Source organism: Takifugu flavidus, chromosome 6 (assembly GCF_003711565.1).
Source record: "Takifugu flavidus isolate HTHZ2018 chromosome 6, ASM371156v2, whole genome shotgun sequence".
In the NCBI taxonomy this organism is placed as follows: domain Eukaryota; kingdom Metazoa; phylum Chordata; class Actinopteri; order Tetraodontiformes; family Tetraodontidae; genus Takifugu; species Takifugu flavidus.
This window is the reverse complement of record NC_079525.1, coordinates 2,008,595-2,027,067: the sequence shown is the minus strand read 5'-3', so window position 1 is coordinate 2,027,067 and position 18,473 is coordinate 2,008,595. Positions and strand designations below refer to the sequence as shown.

Here is an 18,473-nt window from a genome sequence, read left to right as displayed (position 1 = left end):
GTTGTTTTTTTAGAGTTTAAGTTTCTGTAAAGCACCGACAGATATTATAGAGTTAATGAGGTGGAACTGAATGTCTCCTGTTGTGAGAGCACAGCATTTGTAACATGTTAATAGCAGAGAATATGTGTTTACTTCATGTGCTGTTCCAAACACTTGAATTTCTCCACACCTTCAGGATGCTTTGGTCTGCTGTGATCATCCTTTCCTTCAAAACAAAACAAACATATTTGTATGCAGAGTGGAGATGTGATATCTATCTTCAAGAGGCCACATGTGTATGTGCATGTTATGGCAAAGGTCAACATAACAAGCTAACTGAAAGACGACCACTTATGAGTGGATTACATGTTGAGATGCTCGCGAGCGTTAGCATTAGGTGGGAGGGACCTAGAGCATCAATTTATAAGGGCTCAGTCAGCGGACTTAACTAACATTGTTATAAATCACGATAATTCCAATAATGTCCATTTGGGTTTTGTCTGATCCAGAACACAGGGTCCAGTTCAATTATCAAATTACACAATGAATTACGCCACATTTTGATAACTGAAGATGGAAAATATCAAAAGTTCATCTGTTCTAATCTCTTTAACAAATATGTTCATCATTCGTTAAGGAGAGTGTCTGCTCCAGTAGCATGTACAGTACATTGCTGTCTTCAGTTCCTGAGGGGGCATTTTTGATGACAGCACTTCAGTCCTGATGCAGCTACTGCTCTGAAACATCTGATTTTGTCAGATAGCTTAAGCCTGGAAAGCTAATGTTGCTTGAGTGACTGCTTCTTCTTCTTGGCTTCTTGAATAAAATAAGATCATTGCAGTCTGATCCATTCGATCTTCTTCTGGGTACTGGATACTGCAGTGCTGCATTCTTCTGCATACTCAGGGGAATGATGCCTAGTAATGTTGTCATCAAATATTTTTTTCTGGGGGTTTACCTATGAATGACCTCTGGCGAAGGACAGGGCAGGTTACACATTCCCTAGCGCAACGTGCTATCCAAGTAATGCTATCCATGAACACAACAACTGCTTTCAGAAGAGATGAAGAGCCGGTTAGAGCACGACTCAGTCAGGCTGAGTCATGTTCAGGCTTCAACCTGTTTCTTCAACCCTTTATCTCTCATTTCTTTTTCAATCATTCAAAAAACCTGGAACGTGTAATAGAAAAAAACAAAGTCCAATGTTCCATTCTTGGTCTCCACAATGATCTTAAACGCTGGCCACATCCAGATGACAGCCGATGCCAATGATATTCAAACTAAAAGTATTTATCACGGTGCTAAAAAAATCCTCTTTTTCTGTCCTTGCTCAGACTTGGAGCTTTAAAAGTGCTTGACAGCTCAGCTTCTGTTAAAAGTCAGTAAAGCTGCTTTCCTCACTGGGAGGCAAATCTTGCAAAACTGCTGTTTTATAACTAAATCACCAAAAATCCTGACATGACCTGCCTTGTGCATGTTCATATCAAGGTAATAAACTCAACAATTTACCATTACGTCTAATTTTCTGTAATTTGATAATCTCTTAAAATGGCCATAATTAGATTATAAATAAAGAAATAAAGGGAGTGTTGGGAAAAGTTAAATAGTTACAATAAATGTAGCACAAGGACATTCACAAATATGCAGATGATACCCAGGTATATAATTAATAGAAGAGGAACTTAATAGGGTTGTCCAGTAAAAATCTGCCAAGATTTGAAATTTCTTGCAGGTAAATTTAGCTAAAAACCCAAATGGGCAAACTGGACTCACAACACCTTATTTCACTGGCAAACCCTCAAACTTGACCAGGATTTGTAGTTGACCTCTCAGCTCAAACTCAATGGTTGTCCCTTTTACACTAAAAATGCTAAAACCTTGGGAGAAGGTTGATAAATGCGACCATGCAGTTGTTTTGATCCAACTCTTGGTATGCTGTGATCAAGTTAAAAGGCCCGTAGACTACCCAATCAAGTCTTCTTATCCATATCTATGTCCTACTATTGGGGCTATTTTTATCCAGAAAATCCAGTCTTCTCTGATCATGGGTTAATTTTTAAACCTCTGCCCTTTGGTTTATTGGACTTTAGTTGTTTTCTGTGCTTTTTTCTTTGTTTACACCACTAATTGTCACGTGAAGTTTCATCTAAAAAATATTGCGAAAATGTGTAAAAAAGCATTGAAATTAAAAAAAGACAATATTTGTTTTATACTTAATCCATGTCCAAATTACATGGTTTTCAACAAGGCCCTGATAAGTCACAGTTGCAAACAAAGAAATAATTCATTAGTGCTAGAGTCTTAATTTGTCTTCCACCCACACGCTGACAGCAGCTACAATTTGGAGCCTACGTAAAATCCCCAGACACGGGGAAAGCTGCCAAGCAAGTCAGAGCTCTGTCAATAACCGCTGTGTGACATCCAAACACGCAGAGAGACACTAAAGACCTCAACAGCTGGCTGATGGGATGGAACAGGACAGAATAATTTCCCATAAAAAAAAATCCACTGGGTTCCTCCTTAATCTGCTTCTGGTTGCTTCGGGCGTCACATTTCGTACAGGCACTCGCGTAGTTGTGTGTCACACACCTGCTGTCCTCCCCTCTTGTCCTTCAGGACTCTTAAAGGGATACTTGGGCCACTTGGATACAGAGACGGTCACTTCTCGTCAGCGTTCACTTGAACACAGCGAGCAGGAATGTTCTGTTTCAGTAACTCTCTCATTTGTATTCATCACTAAAACTCGCAGAGCAGCAGCCCTGTCAACCTCGTACAAGAGGTGCTCGGGCTGTGCGCGGACAGTATAGAAGGAGCTGTTCAAGAAAGACCCTTGTAACATATAGGTCATAACTTGGAGACACAGGCTCAGATCTTTAATATAAATACTATATGACAAATAACACTTGTTTGTATCACAGATAAAGATAGACGATGAAATCCACGTCTCAAGCTTTCTCCCAGAACGTCATTGTTTTGCTCTTATTTGGGGTGATACGATTGAATTGATTTTAAGGTCCCACGGACTGATCAGGCTCAAGAGACCCTGATCCATAGAGAAGCACACACAGGCTCGCTTCTGACTCTGCATTTACCTCCCGAAGGGAAGTTCTGATTGCACGCGTCAGTCTTGAACATCCCTGTCCGTGCTCCTCCCTCTCTCTCCCTCTCTCACCTTCGTCCCTCCATCCCCCTACTGCCGTCGGCTCATTGATGTAAGTGAGAACCTGTCATCTTCTTTTTCTCAGTCGCCACCCATAAAGATGATGGGTGAACTCGGAGGTCCGAAACCGGAAATGAGGTGCACTGAGGGTCTCTCGCCTTCGGAAATAAACAAATCATCTTGTCATTACAAGTTAAAATGCGTTTAAGCGAACCATGGACTTACACACCTGATTTTGATACCGTTAATTATCCCCCATTTGCAGCACTGAACTTTGACATGTTCTCTAATGTTCTGAACATTGTCCTTGGTACTTCCCAATTAGTCCACATGCCTTGTGATTTTCTTTTTCTGTGAATGATTCTTTTGGCCGTAACTTGATCATGCAGCCCTGACGTCCTGCCTGTTCACTGTGAAGCGAGTGGGTCGTTCATGGAAAATACGCTCGCTTTTACACATGAGCGCCTCCAGGGAAATGACGTTAATGCTGCAGCAACCAGCGGGCCGCTTCCCATCTGAAGCTATTAGGAAAGTCTCTCTGTACTGTCTTCTTCCAGCTTTCTATCATCCTTTATTTTGTCTCATCTTCACCTTCATTGCCTCCTTTTTTTGTTTTTTACATCTCTAATCAATGCGGACATCATTTCAGATTAAACCAGTCAATTCCCGCCTGACCTCAGCATCCTCCTCTTGACTCAGGCTTACATTAACTATTCATCTTTACCTCCTTACAGTAATTATGTTCGCTTGCCTGTCTGGACAACCTCAACCCGCTTACGTGGGGTGAAGTTGCCTTGCTGAAGTACGTAATATTGCGTCTTTGTTGGCAGCGATGCATCAAAAGCACTGTAGAAAATAAATATTTGGAATTTGATCCGGGTTTCTTGCTTTCCTTCTTTTGAATCGCGACATTGTTCTACAAGTTGAATGTCGGCTAAAATTAGATTCTGATTAGTGTGCGCAGCCGGCATTTGCAAATCCTCTCATAAAATTCAATTGTTCCATTACACACTGTCTAATTATGAATCTACATCTTGTAAATCCCCCTCAGAGTAGAAAATTATGTACATAACATTCACATTTTGCACTGATTGCGTTTCCCACTTGAATATGATCCTTTTCCTTTGATAAGTCTGATACATGTGTGACATGCATAGAGCTACCAAACAGTCCCTTCCCAACGTCTGATTATGAAACCTCAACGCCGTCGCTTCCTTGCGGCGTCCTGGATTTAGACCCCCAAACCGATGCTTCTAATGAGACTATTAAAAATACATAGTGCTGAACATTAACAACCCAGAATACACTCAGGGGCCAAAACAATCATAGCATAGATTTATTAATGTTGTTACTTACTCTGAAATGTAATTGCAAAATAAAGGCTAATTGTCCTGCGAGTTTAGTGGATGTAACTACCACCTTTTTTTCAGTCCTTTCGTTGTGTCGATCTTTAACTCTTTGATGAAGGAAAAAGTCTCTAGTCAGTATTGCAAACGTGGGCAAAGAAACGGACCAAGTTACACCAGTTTTAGAGGGTTGGAATAAAAAAATCAATCTATAAATGTAAAACAGCCTGGAACAGAAATGAATGTGTTTTTCCCCACTTCCAACAGCCTTGAGAGACATGAACAGACAAGTAGTGTTTTTGTTTTTGTTTGTTTATAAGTCTCAGGTCCAGAAACCACCATTTTACATTCTACATATTTCACTGGAGAATCTAATCTATCTGCATGATCTACTAGATTATTACCTCTTATTAACTATTAATAAGCATCACAACTCCGTTGGAACATGTACAGTTTGATTTAGGGAACAGGAGCCATATATCTACCCTGTTCAACAATAAAAAGTATGTTTTTGTCTGTTTTAAAATGAAAAATTATTCATTTTTAATAATATAAAGAGCTTATTTGTCAAGGATTATAAAACTGTACCACTATTTAGATGATAGTTTAGATAGAATTTGTTGCTAAACAGTTACTAAGACGTCATTGCATCTTTATCATTAGTGTTGCTATGTTATTATTTATAATTTAATTTTATTGTAGTGGTTTCTAGGTCTAATAATATGCCATCTAAATACAAAGTGTTGTTACAGTTTCCATGTTTGTAATGTTAATGTTAATCTCCTCCATTCATTATGGAAGCACCTCGACTAATGTATGGCTCCATCTTGTTATGGACAGAAGGAAGCACGTTCCCACTCATGACTGCAGAGAGGACTGTTCCTAGCCATGGGCTAATTTTGGCCTTGGCAGCCTGAAGGAGTTCGAGACTCTAATAACGAGACGTAACAAGACATAAAACCCTGAGAACAATGTTGCTCGCTGAGGTCGCTCAATTGAGAGCGCCGCTGCCTCCTGCTATAACAAAGACTTATGTGGGTTTATGACTGCAATGTTTGCGGGATAATAGCAGCACACTACTGTAGCGCAGGAATGGCCATTCGCTCTGTCACCATGCTCATTGCAGGAGAAATCACCCTGCCATAACACCGATCACCACGCGTTGATTTGCGACCATCTAATTAAACCTGTGGACTTCCCGACGGCACTGCGGAGAACGAACCGGCCGCGTTTCTGACTTCTGATTAAAGGTGTCCAGCTTAATAACTTTTAAACTTTTAAAGAACTTTTTGCTCATGGAAACTGAACGGAGTTTTCTTTGGGAACCCTAATGAATAACATTTTCTTTTTCAGTTTGGGCAGCATGAATAATGCAGAGTGCAGCAAGGTCAGAGAAATGACTCGGTATTCCTTCAGGCATTTTTGGAAAGTGAACATTTAGACTTGCATTTAAAGTAAAAGGATGGGATGCCCAGACTCCCCTAAACCTGCACCTATGCTTGAAAACCACAACCCCACCGTTAGCAACTGTTACCACCCTGAGTTAACACTTTAGCCACAAAAGTCCAGGTAGCAATATGCTAAATAAATGGAAAGTGTCAAATAAATCTATTGATGAAGCAAAGTCCCTCTAAGCTTTGCAAAAAAACAAACAAAAACACAACAAAACAGTCAATGTTATCATCTTAAAGCTGAACTTGGCAGTTGGCTTTTATTACAAATATAAAAGGTCAGTTATTAAATGTCTCAGTTAAGCCTCACTAACTTGTATTTAAATGCAAGATTATTATCTCTTGGCAGCTTGCTTTGCCATGACTTCAGGATATTAATGTAATTATGTTCATGGGAGCATGTAAGTCACTGGAAAGCCATAAAGATGAGATTAACCCAAGGCCAAAACTTCTACAACTTTCCCAACAAAGCAACAGCCCCTTAATGTCGACCGTGCATGTGCTCGTGGAGATAAACACCTTTTGGTAAGTTATTTTACCTGAAGGGATTGCTCGGTGGTCTGGATGGTTGCGTGCCACCCAACCTGTGCTGGTTTTGTCATCTGCACATTTAATCATCCATCCTCATCTTTCAGCTTTGGCCTCAGAGATCGGCTTGATTAACCTCAGCGGCAACCAGCACTCATTTATCTTTCCCCACGTCTCTTCCTTGTCACCTTTATGATATTAATGGCTGTAATCAACTCTAAATAAGTAATTTGTCTCCCTGGGTGGGGAGCCGAAACTCCCACCTGTGGTCAGTTCAAAAGTTGGATTGAAGATAAAAGCAACCACCTTTGCAGGACAGTTATTTCCCCTACTTTTATGTGATTTTTCCATTTCCATCAGTCATTCTTTTCTTCTGTGGAGACATTAAAGAGATCAAAGGTGTGCAGCGCCGCGAACAGGGACTCCTTCTCTTTGATGGGTACAGATGCAACAATTTGGTGACCTGCTCATTTCCTGCTGTTGCATCATGGCCATGTTTTACACTCTTTAATCTGAAAGGGGGGGGGGGGGGGGGGGGGTCATGCATGCTTCCACATTTATTCACCTTCCTTTACATTTAATCTTATGCTGTGATGACTTCTAAGACTTGATGTAATAATGTACAAAGACAATGACTCCAACAGTTGATCCAACTTTTATCGGATTCAGTTCCACAAATGAAAGTGGCCTAAACACTGTAAAAAATAATTTAACCTGGTCACTTGACCCCCCCGAATTATGAGAACCAGGATGCGTCTTAACTGCAAAATAAAGAAAGGAAAACATTACGACATGTGTTTCTACAAGTATTGCATAATGCTGTTCGCATAAATCCCCCTTTAGAACGATTTCCCCCTTTGCTAAAGATGCAGATGAGTCCCCGGGGCATCTGAATATTCATTGAATTTGAGGTTCTAGACAACGAGTGCAGTGGCCAAGCATATCAGTCTGACTCACTCCAGAGGATGTTTGTCTTAATCCACTGATAAACCCGGCGTGTTTGAATAGCTCATCATAAAGTTTGGACAGTAAATGCTTGCTCAAGTTGGAATGATCCCACCGACACAGGAAGTTCAGATATTCACGCCTTTTAAGAAGGAAGCAAGACAAATAAGTAGTGTTTTATGTTGTAAAACATTGTTCTGCTGAATCATGACCGTCCGTCCATCCGTCCATCCATCCATCCATTCATCCATCCATCCATCCATCCATCCATCCATCACCTTATTATTCACACTTTCCCGATGCTGTTGTCAAGGTGTTGGGGTGGGGTGAGGGGGGTGGGGGTCGAGTCCCTACCAGTCACTGGGTGAGATGTAGGAAACCAGTCAGGAGATGTGACCACTCTATCACAAGACACACACATGCTAACACACACAGTGGGATGAATTGGTCTCCATGGAATTGGTTAAATGGTGGTTTCATACCTGAACCCTGTGGCAGGCAGAGTGCTTCTTTCTTTTTTTTAAAAAAAAACTTCCAAAATAAAAGGGTTTACTTTGAGTAAATATGGGCCTCTTCCCCTTTAGAAAACATGGGACTGGGCAAAGTAGCAGTGTGTCTGATCAGCAGAGGCTCCATTTGTTCCCTCATAGTTTAGTTGTGTACTGTCAGGATCAGGGCCCTGGAGAGCTCCGTGGCTATAAACCCTGTTAAAACTATTAAATTGCTTGACAGGTATTTTTTCACACTGAGTTGCTGAGTTTCTCACTGGCAGACTAAATCACATCAGTATGTTTACTCCTCCCCTTTAAATTCAGGGATGTAAATTACAGTCAGATTTTGTCATTTTTGTGCAATTTACAGTTGAAACGTGCAAAGATCTTTTCAATCTCAGCATTTTTTCTGCTTCCTTCGAATCAGAGTTGACCCGGTCTTTTCTTCAAAAGGTGCAAAACATCTTTAAACATTTAGTCTAAGTTCTTCCCAGCTTATGAATCGTCCCTGGATGAAGATCATTTTATGCCCTTCAATTATTACAATGTGATAAAAGATTTAGCCAAAGGTCACAACCAGCCAAGCATTAAAAGCAATCGAGGAAGTCTTAAAAACAATCATAAAATACCCATTTACGCTGTACAAGGACACTCAACTATCAATGTTTCGACCTTGTGCTTTTGTTAATAGCCTTAGTGCAACATGTAGCATATTGTTCAGACTCTTAGCTAAAGAGGAAATAGTATATCTTTAGTTAAATATACAGAAGATTGCATTCCAGTGCTTACTGAATAGTAAACAGTGTCTTTTTTTTACATATTCTATCCATGGGAATAGATTCTAAGTCTTAAATTTAAATAAATTACCAATCGCCTAACAAACCCATGAGATACAAGACATTTTCTCTGTGTCTCTGTTTCCTCTAAATGTTAAGAGGAATCAGTAGGCGGGAATGTGTGCGTCTCTGTCTGCTGATGGCAGTTTTGTAAAAGATAGGAAAGCTTGAAATCAACACATGAATGAGGACCTGCCAGGAAAAGGCAACTTTGTGATGCAGGCATACATATTGTGATGAATTTAGTGCCCGCCTCTGACAACTGAGCCACTCGAGCACATGCAGTTCATGACCCCATTACTTTCTTTAGCTGGTGCTCATCCTCAACCCTGAAGACTGCCGGAAGTACTGCTACAGATGAGAGAGAGAGCCTATTGAGAAGGGTTTCTTTTCTTTCCACAAACTGAACATTATGCCGAGCCAGAGGAGCACAGCACAGTAACTTTGATCCCATCAGTTGAGAAAAAATTAGCCTGAAAGCAAAATTAGCCACCTGTAGTGTGCTAGCATGGTGAACCAATATACTCCAATACTGGCCCATTTGACAGAAAACAACATTTTGCTAAAAGTTACGTATATTTAAACTTTAAATAACATGAAGTAAGATTTTTTTTTCCATCATGCTGAGAGGCAATGCACACAAGTGATGGCTGAATGAGAGCCTTAAAGAAGGAAAGATAGACAGGATAAAGACTTAGAGGGATGAGAGAAAGAACTTAATCCGTGATTGATGGACGTTAATAAAGTCTGACTGTTACTGACAGGCAGTCTGAGATTATAATTGACACTTTTAATGGAAGCCCAGACTGCAAAGGAAAGAGAAGCTTTTCTTTAGACCCAGCAGGGCCTAAAGTAACACCAGAGCTTAACCACGGTCACAGAAGGAAGGCGAAGGTCGAATGGACAAATTGAAGTAAAGGTAAACTGTGTGTTGGAGATGTGTCAGCCTTGTCATTACACTGATCAACGTTTCCTTTATTTTCATTATCTTTGAGAAAACACTATCACTCAATCTAGCGCAGCTCCCCAGCAATTTGTAACAATGTCAACCTTCTGACAGCCTCAGCAGTCACCAGTGATTAATGTGAGATGCTTAAATACAGTTTGCTTGTTATATACATAGTATAGTCGTAGATACCATCAGTAAAAGCCTCAAAAAGGTGAAGCTAAATAAAGGAAAGGAACTCGCAGCTCTTGCAAGTTTTTTTTGCTGTTTCTTAAAAGAATTATGGTTGAATGGCTCCATTGGTAGAGGAGCTGCTTTGTGATATATTACAATTAAAGCTGTCCTATGAGTTAGACTCCCAATACAGCAGAGAGCCAGAGATGGGCTTACACAGTTGATTTCCACCCAATCGATTCAGCTGTTGCACTTTGTCAGGAGTAAATATTGTGCTGTAATACGTAAGCTGAGCTATATGTGTGTTTTGAGATTGTTTGGTGTCCAATTTCAGCCAGAGCAGTTAAAGAGAACTATTAAAATTCTTAAACTGCCCCAAAGCACATTAGCCTACAGCCTTCTTTCCCTTGTGATTTTCTCATTAATAAATTCAACTCATGAAGTACCTCCCCACCCATCCATCCATCCATCCATCATCCATCCATCCATCCATCTACTGTTCATATGGTGACACACATCTATTTTCTCTCTGTGTGTGTCTGTGTCTCTCTCTCAGGTTCAGAGATGGTGGAGGCCCAGTGTCAGAGGTTCGAGGTCCGGAGCACAGACGGGGAACGAGTTCTGTTTGCTGCAGATGAGGAGGAGATCAGCATCGGCACAGAGAAACTCAGAGTCACAGGTAGGGGTGAGCACCAGAAACACCCGAATCAGACTTTCAGATCTCAGTCCAGGTGAAAGGAGCAAAGTCTGGATCAAAAGCCTGACCTCCTGTTCCTGACTTGTCCACTACTTGTGCTTCCTTCTGTTGGGATGTATGACGAGGTTTTACAAACGGGCCTATGAAGCGCTGTTCACACAGTTACAGTCTTCAATGTGCCCGTCTTGTAAACGCGCCCTTTACGAGTCGGCTAATATAACCCCGGTGCCATTGCAGCATCTGAGGTGTAACTAATGGAATCCGGTTTTATGGGGATTGTGTATCTTGACAAGCACAACACAACAAGCTCATAAACATTTATGTGCATTCACAGACCGTTCAGGAAAGTAACTGAGGATGCTGTAAATGTACTGCAGGAGTGATTAAAAAAAGAATCGGGCAGTGGCGAAAGACTGACCTGTGATGAGACTCTGGTGTTGTCAAAGATGCCGCTGCATAGGGAATGTTTTTGTGTCTCACCAGTGTTCAGGTTTAGGTTAATGTCACCTAAACATTGAAAATGAGAACTCCGAGGCCTCTTTCAGCAGGAGGATGCACCCTACCAGAAAGGCAAAAGAGTTCAGGAATGGTTTGAGGAGTACAATAATTGACTTGGCCTTCCAAAGTCTCGAGATCTTAATCCAATCAGGCCTCTGTGAATGCGCTGGACAAACATTGTGATTCTAAATACAGCAGCACACCTTCAGGGGTCTTGCAGAGGCCCTACCTCAGTGAGTCGGGGTTGTTTTGGCATCAAAAGGTGGAGCAACGCAGTATTGGGCAGGTGTTGTTATGTGTACATTGGCGTATGAAAGATGTGAACATTGTGGCCTGTGCTGCCTCAGCTGCTGCTGCAGAGGTGTGATGTGATGTTGTTTTTCATAAAATATGTGTTTTCTCTCTATGCAGGGGAGGAAGGTGTCGTTTTCAGCCATTCTGTGGAGACTTCACACGTGAGAGCAGAGCCTTTCCAGGACCTAAAGTGAGTATGTGTGTGTGTGTGTGTGTGTGTGCGTGTGAGAGGGAGAGAGAGTTGGAGCATTTTAGCAGTTTCCTGTTAATTATTGAGTTGCGTTATAATATTGATGAATTGTGTCTTCTTTTGAACAATTGCTCACACAACAATACCACAAATAACAACCGGGAAAAGTATGTAAGGATTTCAAGGTGTGAAGGTGAATAATCGGCCGTTCCTCCAGTACACAGTTTTCTCTTAATTAGCTCCCTCCAGGAGGAGCTGGGTCGTTGATTGGCAGTCTGACAGCACTAACAAAGGGAGCGTAATCCCCCATGTGTGTCAAGGGTCACACTTTTTACAAGTGGACCTTTGCATTGAGTCACCTGTGTCAGTCCGTGAAAGCTACCTGGCTCAGCTTGTTCCCTTTATAATCGGTGCACAGGAGAGGAAGTGAGTTGGTTGTTCAGACGTCATGATAAAGTCCCTTCCTCATCCTGTTATTATCAGCTGACGTGGAGCTACTGTTGATGGACAAAAGGGGAGGGAAAGTGTGGTAAATTTCTTCTGGTGATAGTTCAGATGTGCTGATGAAAAAGGAATCTTCGTCGACACTGACTTGGTTATGCTAGATGTTTATTGGAGAGAACAGTCAGGCATCAATCGGACACTGCAGCTTGTCCGAAGGAGGTTTCATGGTCCTGATGGTGAAGATCTCCGAAGTGCTTTGTTCGGTAGACCCTTATATATGGTCAAGTAAGCACATTCCTTTCTTGTGACCTCGTGACACAATATAACCAATCATATGGTATAGAGTCCAGTCTGTTAGACGAGAACCCAAGAACCTGTGGACCCCTGTACTCCTTCACAGCAATTTCCCATAGGGGGAAAAACAAGACATTAAATCAGGTGACAGGACACAGATGGAACATATTTGAGATGGTGCCAAAGTGTCTGAAAAATAAGTTAAGATCTTACAGAGGTAAAGGCCTGCTGAGGATCAATACACAGGCTTCAGAAACTACGGAAAGAAAATTCAGATCTGAATGATGAGAATGCTGTGGAGGTAGAGGAGGAGACTGAAGAGCGAACCGAGGTGAAGTTCAAGATGTGATGAAAGAGTAGACGGGCTGGCTGACGGGCTCTGTACACGGTGATGGCAGGAAAAGATAATGGAATGGACTGAGGGAGGAGAAGTGGGCCTGGAGAGTGGCTGTTCAAGAGTACAATCAGGAGATGACATGACAAAAGATCAGAGTGCAGGGGAGGGTGACGGGGGGAAAAGCTCAGGTAGACAGGAGCTTCACGTAAGCTTAGGGCTGAGATGATCGAATCAAACAGACCACAGAACAGCAGACAATTACAATGAGTGTTCAGATGCACGACTATTACCACAAATTAGACTTTACCTGCTCCAAATTCTTGTTAGTACTGTTTGTAATGCTTTGTTATCAACGATGGAGAGACCACCAGTGGTGTTATGTCACTGTGACGCAGACGCCAGATCAGCAGGAAGTCTGCATATGTTAGTCAACTGAAAACCAACGGATGTATGGTTGGAGAAGGAGAAGCAGTGATACTACTTCTTTTACATTAACATCAAGTAGATCCAGCTTTTCGTAGGGAGCCTAGAGCAACACTCTTATCTGGTGTTTGTGCGCCGCACTCGTGCCGAGTCCGTCCGTCATCTTGCCCAAATCTTCTCATTCCCCTCTCGTGGTTGCTGGCTCAGCAGGTTCGTTTTCCCCTTTTTAAGCTCCCTTTTTGGCTCCAGCCTTGCAAAATGATGTGTCCTTCCCAGCATCACCTCCACTGACATCTCATGATTAACGTCAGCAGCTTAAAGTGGATCTTCTCTTCTCTCTACTGGCGCTTTTCAGACCCGCCCCGCAGACTTCTGTTATTATTATTTAGTAGTTGCAGGAGCTTAAGGACATACTTAATCTGTTTTGCTGGCCAAATTTTCTTGCATTCTGACACAATGGGATCTTCAGAAGTCCATAAGGGATTTCCATGAAATATCACACTATCTTTAACTTGATATTATTTTTTTTAAATGCAATTCTCCATATCGGTCCACTTACGGTATAAACTCATAAGTTTTCATTTCTTTTTTAAATGTCAAAGCATTAAAAGCAAGATGACTACCAAAACAGTACTCTTTCTTTTGGGACCTTCCAATACTTTCCTTTTCTAAGCCTGTTTTTTAAACTCTAATCTTGTCATAAAAAGAAGCACATTATAGGACGGAAAGAAAATATATATATAAGGAAAGAAAATGGGACATGTAATGAGTGGACTGAAGTCTATTTCAAGCTAATGAGATATTTTATCACCAACTGCTGTGGGGAAAAAAGAGAAACTTCATTTTACATGACAAAGTACAGGTTAAGAAAGCCTTAATGTAAAAGACCGAGGTCACATGATGTAGTTACTGAATAAATAACCTCTTTATTTTTACTCTTACAGACTCTGGGGCTTTTTCTGGGGAAAAACAAACTTAATGGAAAGTAGAGCATGACCATAGTGCTGGGCTAGTTGTAAAATTCATTAGCAGTAACTATCGACATACATGTGGATATTTGCACTCCTTTGATGGCGTCGCTACAAGAGTTAAACTTGCATACAAGGACCAGAGTCGGCTCCATCAATTTTACTTGAAATGCTAAAGCTGCTGAAGGGTATTCTCACTATAAGGAACTACAAAACAAAGCACTCAGGAGGCTCAGACCTCCACCTAGCAGGCGCCCCACATATTGCGACTTGCACCCAAAAGTAATTCTCCAGTTTCTTGGACTCCCCTCCATGAGTTCATCCACCGTATATTGCTCATCTTGTAGAGACTATGATCCTAGTTAGAAAATCAAGGCACTTGGATTTGAGTTTTCTTCCTTTATTAAAGATTGTTCAACTTATCAACTACTTTACAGGTTAACCAGTATGTTAACTCACGTGGTACAGAGGTAGCAATAGAACTAAATGACATAGTAGGTGCTTTGTGATCAATAGCCCATTGGCTTTGATCTTTGGTCATCCCTCTGGAATCCAAAACACCATTTGCTGAGATTTTTCTTGGCCCATTATTATTGACTGCAAAGTTTACCAAACTCCATTCATATCTTTTTGACTTATTTTGCTAAGAGCCAAGCACACAAATTCTGGCTGTCATATAAGCTCCTTGGCGGACGTAATGATAATACAAGAACAATGAAGGCAAAATTAGTTATTTCATTGTAATGGAGAAAAAGTTAGGCCAGCCTTGATTTGCAGGGTGTCATGTCCAGTAATTTTGCTGCTGTCTAAAAATAGTCATTGAATTTTCCTCAAACCACTATATACCGTCTTTTTTCCCCCATAAGAGAACAAAAATGAAAATCTTGTGTGTGACTGCTCGCAATTCTGAAAGAGGCCTGATTTGGATGGCAGAAGCCCGAAGCTTAAAATTAACACTAAGTAGGATGGTTCAGTACAGCAATAAAACACTTAGCAATTGGCTTCCAGAGAACACTCCAAGAACACCATGCAAAAGATTCTTTTAAAGCTTCCAGTCTTTTTAAGCCACAGTCGCACTCTTTTCAAACAGCTTTTTCCACTTTAATGTGGCCCCAAGAGGCACTCGGAACACAAAAAAGAACACCTCACCTGGCAACTTCTCACTGTGCCTGAGATAGACATTTGAATCAGACTCCCTGTTATTCCAAAAAGAATGGCTGAGATTGACAGCAAAAAGGCAGAAAGCCAAAAAACTGAAGATGAAGGTAGGTAACGTTGCCCTGGGGTCTAATTTCCTTGTTTTAAAAGGTTAAACATTTTAGTAATACTGTTGATGTTAACTCTTGAAAGTGGTTGGAAAAAGAGAAGATGATGTTAACATATGTTAGCTCATGTGTGAGTCCTTGTACTTTCTTCCTGTTGAGTACCACAATAGATAATCATTCTACTGGCAAAGCGAGGACCATTTTGTGAAGTGAGGACATTTTGGCTGGTTTCCACAGTTGTTAGAATTTCTTTTTGGTTAGGGTAAAGTTCATGGTTAGGGGGTTAGTTGGGATGATTAAGGCATGGGGCTAGGTAATGGATAATAGGTACATTTCCTCTGCAGGAGTCTCTAGTAAATACTGGGGCAGGATCTTCACAGGAACCATTCCTTTTACTTGGCCCTCTGAATGAGTGTATCCACTATGTGAGTTTTGATCACATGTAATCTTTACATGACAGATTTGACCGTGGCATCACAGGGGGAGCCTTCAAAAGCAAGATAATAACAAAGAAAATAACAGGGAAGGAGGTAAACATGAAAAGAAGTGAGGCAGTGTAATGTTCTGAGAGGATATCATTTCCTACAGCTCTGTGAAGTGTGCTGATATGGAGTTTTGCCCATGTGACATTTTCTTTTAGTTCAGATCTATCACCGGAAGCTGTATCTGCATACAGATCTTTTGTTAATGAATATTAATTAAACAGCGCATGTTTTGTTTGTTTTTTTTAATCACTGATCTAAGTGCATACCCTGGTGTAGGGACTCAGTTATGCCCAAAAAGGTTCCTGTAAATGGCCCTTCCTGGGAGGTTCTTGCAGTGGAGACGCACAAAAGCCGCGGCCCAGAGAAACTACCCCCAATATCCTGCAGAAACACGTCTATTGTCTATTAAGAATACGCAAATTATAAATACAAGGATTCCTGTGTGTGCAGGATTCTAGAAGTAAAAAGAGTTTGTTACTAAGAAGAGTAAAAGTGTAGTCACAGAGTGAGATGAAGCTAAGGTGATTGATGGAAGCTACAACAACAATCCGGAAGCCACCAGCACTTACGCAGCGAATGTCTTCGTCGTTTTGATGCAATTTCCATCGATGTTTTGTTCCCCAAGGTTCTCTCATCCATGCCAAATACTGTTTTGCTAAAGTGCTCTGGCACAGCTTTAAAATGAACTGCCAACCAAAGTGGCAGTTCTAATATCTCGCTTTTGATCCATCCATCTGTTCCCTGTTAACAGAATAATAACTTCTCTTAAAAGCAGGAAGAAGAAAAAGCTCAAAAGAAAAAAGGCTAATTTTCAAGAGAATGAATGACGTAAACAAGTCATGTTAGAATCATTAATAACAACCGAGGGATCAACCTTTAGGAAAAGATGTTGGGGCTGAACTGCATCTAATAGGTGACTCCATGGCACAAGGAACCAGGGTGCACTGTCACTATCTCCCTGTTTCTATCCTTTCTTTCATCTTCTCTCTCTATGGCAACATCTTCTGTATCCACAAAAAGACCTATAAGTAGGATCCCAGGAGAGCAAAACCTCCAACAGGCAAGGCTTTGGAGAAGGATTTGGTTTCCTTTTCCCTATCTCACTTTTTATTCCCATACTGTATATTCCTCCATCCATTCACACTTCCTATATTGTTAAGTTGGACTGCTGGGAAACTCCATCCCTATTGGACGGGGGGCATGGGAAAAGGTTATATGTGAAGTGTACAATACAGGAGGATTAAAACAGCGTTAGGGATAAGAGTATGTTCTGGAGACCCAAGAAAAGTTTTCTCTTTACATGAGGAAAATACACATCTTTGAAACACACAGTCTTTTTCCTGTTCCAGGTGTAGGTTCCATAGTGATGTTTGCGTTGGGGGAAGGGGCATACTCAATCAGGGCTCTCAAGCCTCCACCAGTTTAAACACAGTCGTATTTTTGAGTTGCCTTCATTTCCTTCATGTCTAGCGTCTGCCTCCTAAATATTTAAAGGTTTTATTAACCTTCTTTGTTTCTTATTTTAGTAGACTGAGTGGATCAGAGATTTAAGGACCCTTCCTCCCAAGGGTACTTCCAATTTATCCAAATTGCAGCCTATAACATTTTATGAGTATTGACTGATTGGTTGTCATTCACCTCCTGGCCTCCTGTGTCTCTGCTCGTTCAGGCCACCACGAACAAGCTTTCCAACTTTGAGTCATTTTAAGGAAAAATACTACTTCCTGTAATAAAAGAAAATTGATAGCGCAAAAATGAGTTGCTCTGAATGTTACCGCTAAATCCTGGTTTCTCAGTTTTCTTATGCTGATCCTTGTGGGACAAAAATAAACTTTGCAGATATGATTAGATGGATTTTATGTTCATTTATAAACAGATGTGTAAAATTATATTTACCATACGTGATGTAACCAGACTCAAAACTGAGCGTGCAAAACATAAAATAAAAATAGAAACAAAGGATGAAATGGCAAAACAACCCTCTAATTACCTATAACCTCTGAGTAAACTCCTCTCTCCTCACAGCTGCGTTGGGATGAAAAAGCCAGGTGTGAGTCTGCGTAACTAGAGATTGGCCGAAAGCTTTTTTCGCTAAGCACCCTTTAAAGAAAAACGCTTTTTTTATTGATCAGGGTCAATTTGACAGGATAAAAAGGACTGATTGTGGTGGTTTGTGTGGCTTTTCTTATCCTTCCTCAGCCTACATGTAGCATTTGCCTTTTTTTAAAAAAAAAAAAAGGTTTTAAAGAAGGTACCCTTCCATTTTCTTTGGTCCTGAGTAGCTCTGAGCTGATATTGATCAGACACATGGTGGGAACCTCTGAGAATAAAGAGACAGAGGAGAGCTGAGCTGCATAAAAAATAAGCACACTTATGGGAACAATCCATAGCGTGTTGGACTTGCGTGTGCTTGCGAAGGGCTCCTGTTTAGTAATAACATTTGTGGCATTCTTACTGTACAATCTGTGACTATCTCTTTATTTTTATTTTTTGCACATATAAATAAACAGCACATCTGGATATTTCACAGTCTATTGTAATGCCTTCGACTGTCAGAAACATTTCACGCACTACTGCTCTGAAATCCTTCAAGGACAAACCTGATTAGGTGCTTCTCAGACAGCAGAACATGCCAGTGGGGATCAGAATGTGTTGCATAATAAATGACATTTAGCAAATGGAAAAACAAAACAAGAAAAAAAATCGCATTAACCAGAAGTGC

At 41.0% G+C, this 18,473-nt stretch overlaps 1 protein-coding gene across 2 annotated transcripts in view; it reads left to right on the top strand.

Annotated features, from left to right (window-relative positions):
* LOC130527826 (zeta-sarcoglycan) overlaps positions 1-18,473 on the top strand; it is a 175,566-nt gene that overhangs the window by 138,502 nt on the left and 18,591 nt on the right. For both annotated transcript variants that reach the window (XM_057036603.1, XM_057036604.1), the window contains exons 5-6: positions 10,413-10,535; positions 11,463-11,535. In XM_057036603.1, coding sequence (XP_056892583.1) covers positions 10,413-10,535; positions 11,463-11,535 — 196 coding nt within the window. The remainder of the gene's footprint in view (positions 1-10,412; positions 10,536-11,462; positions 11,536-18,473) is intronic.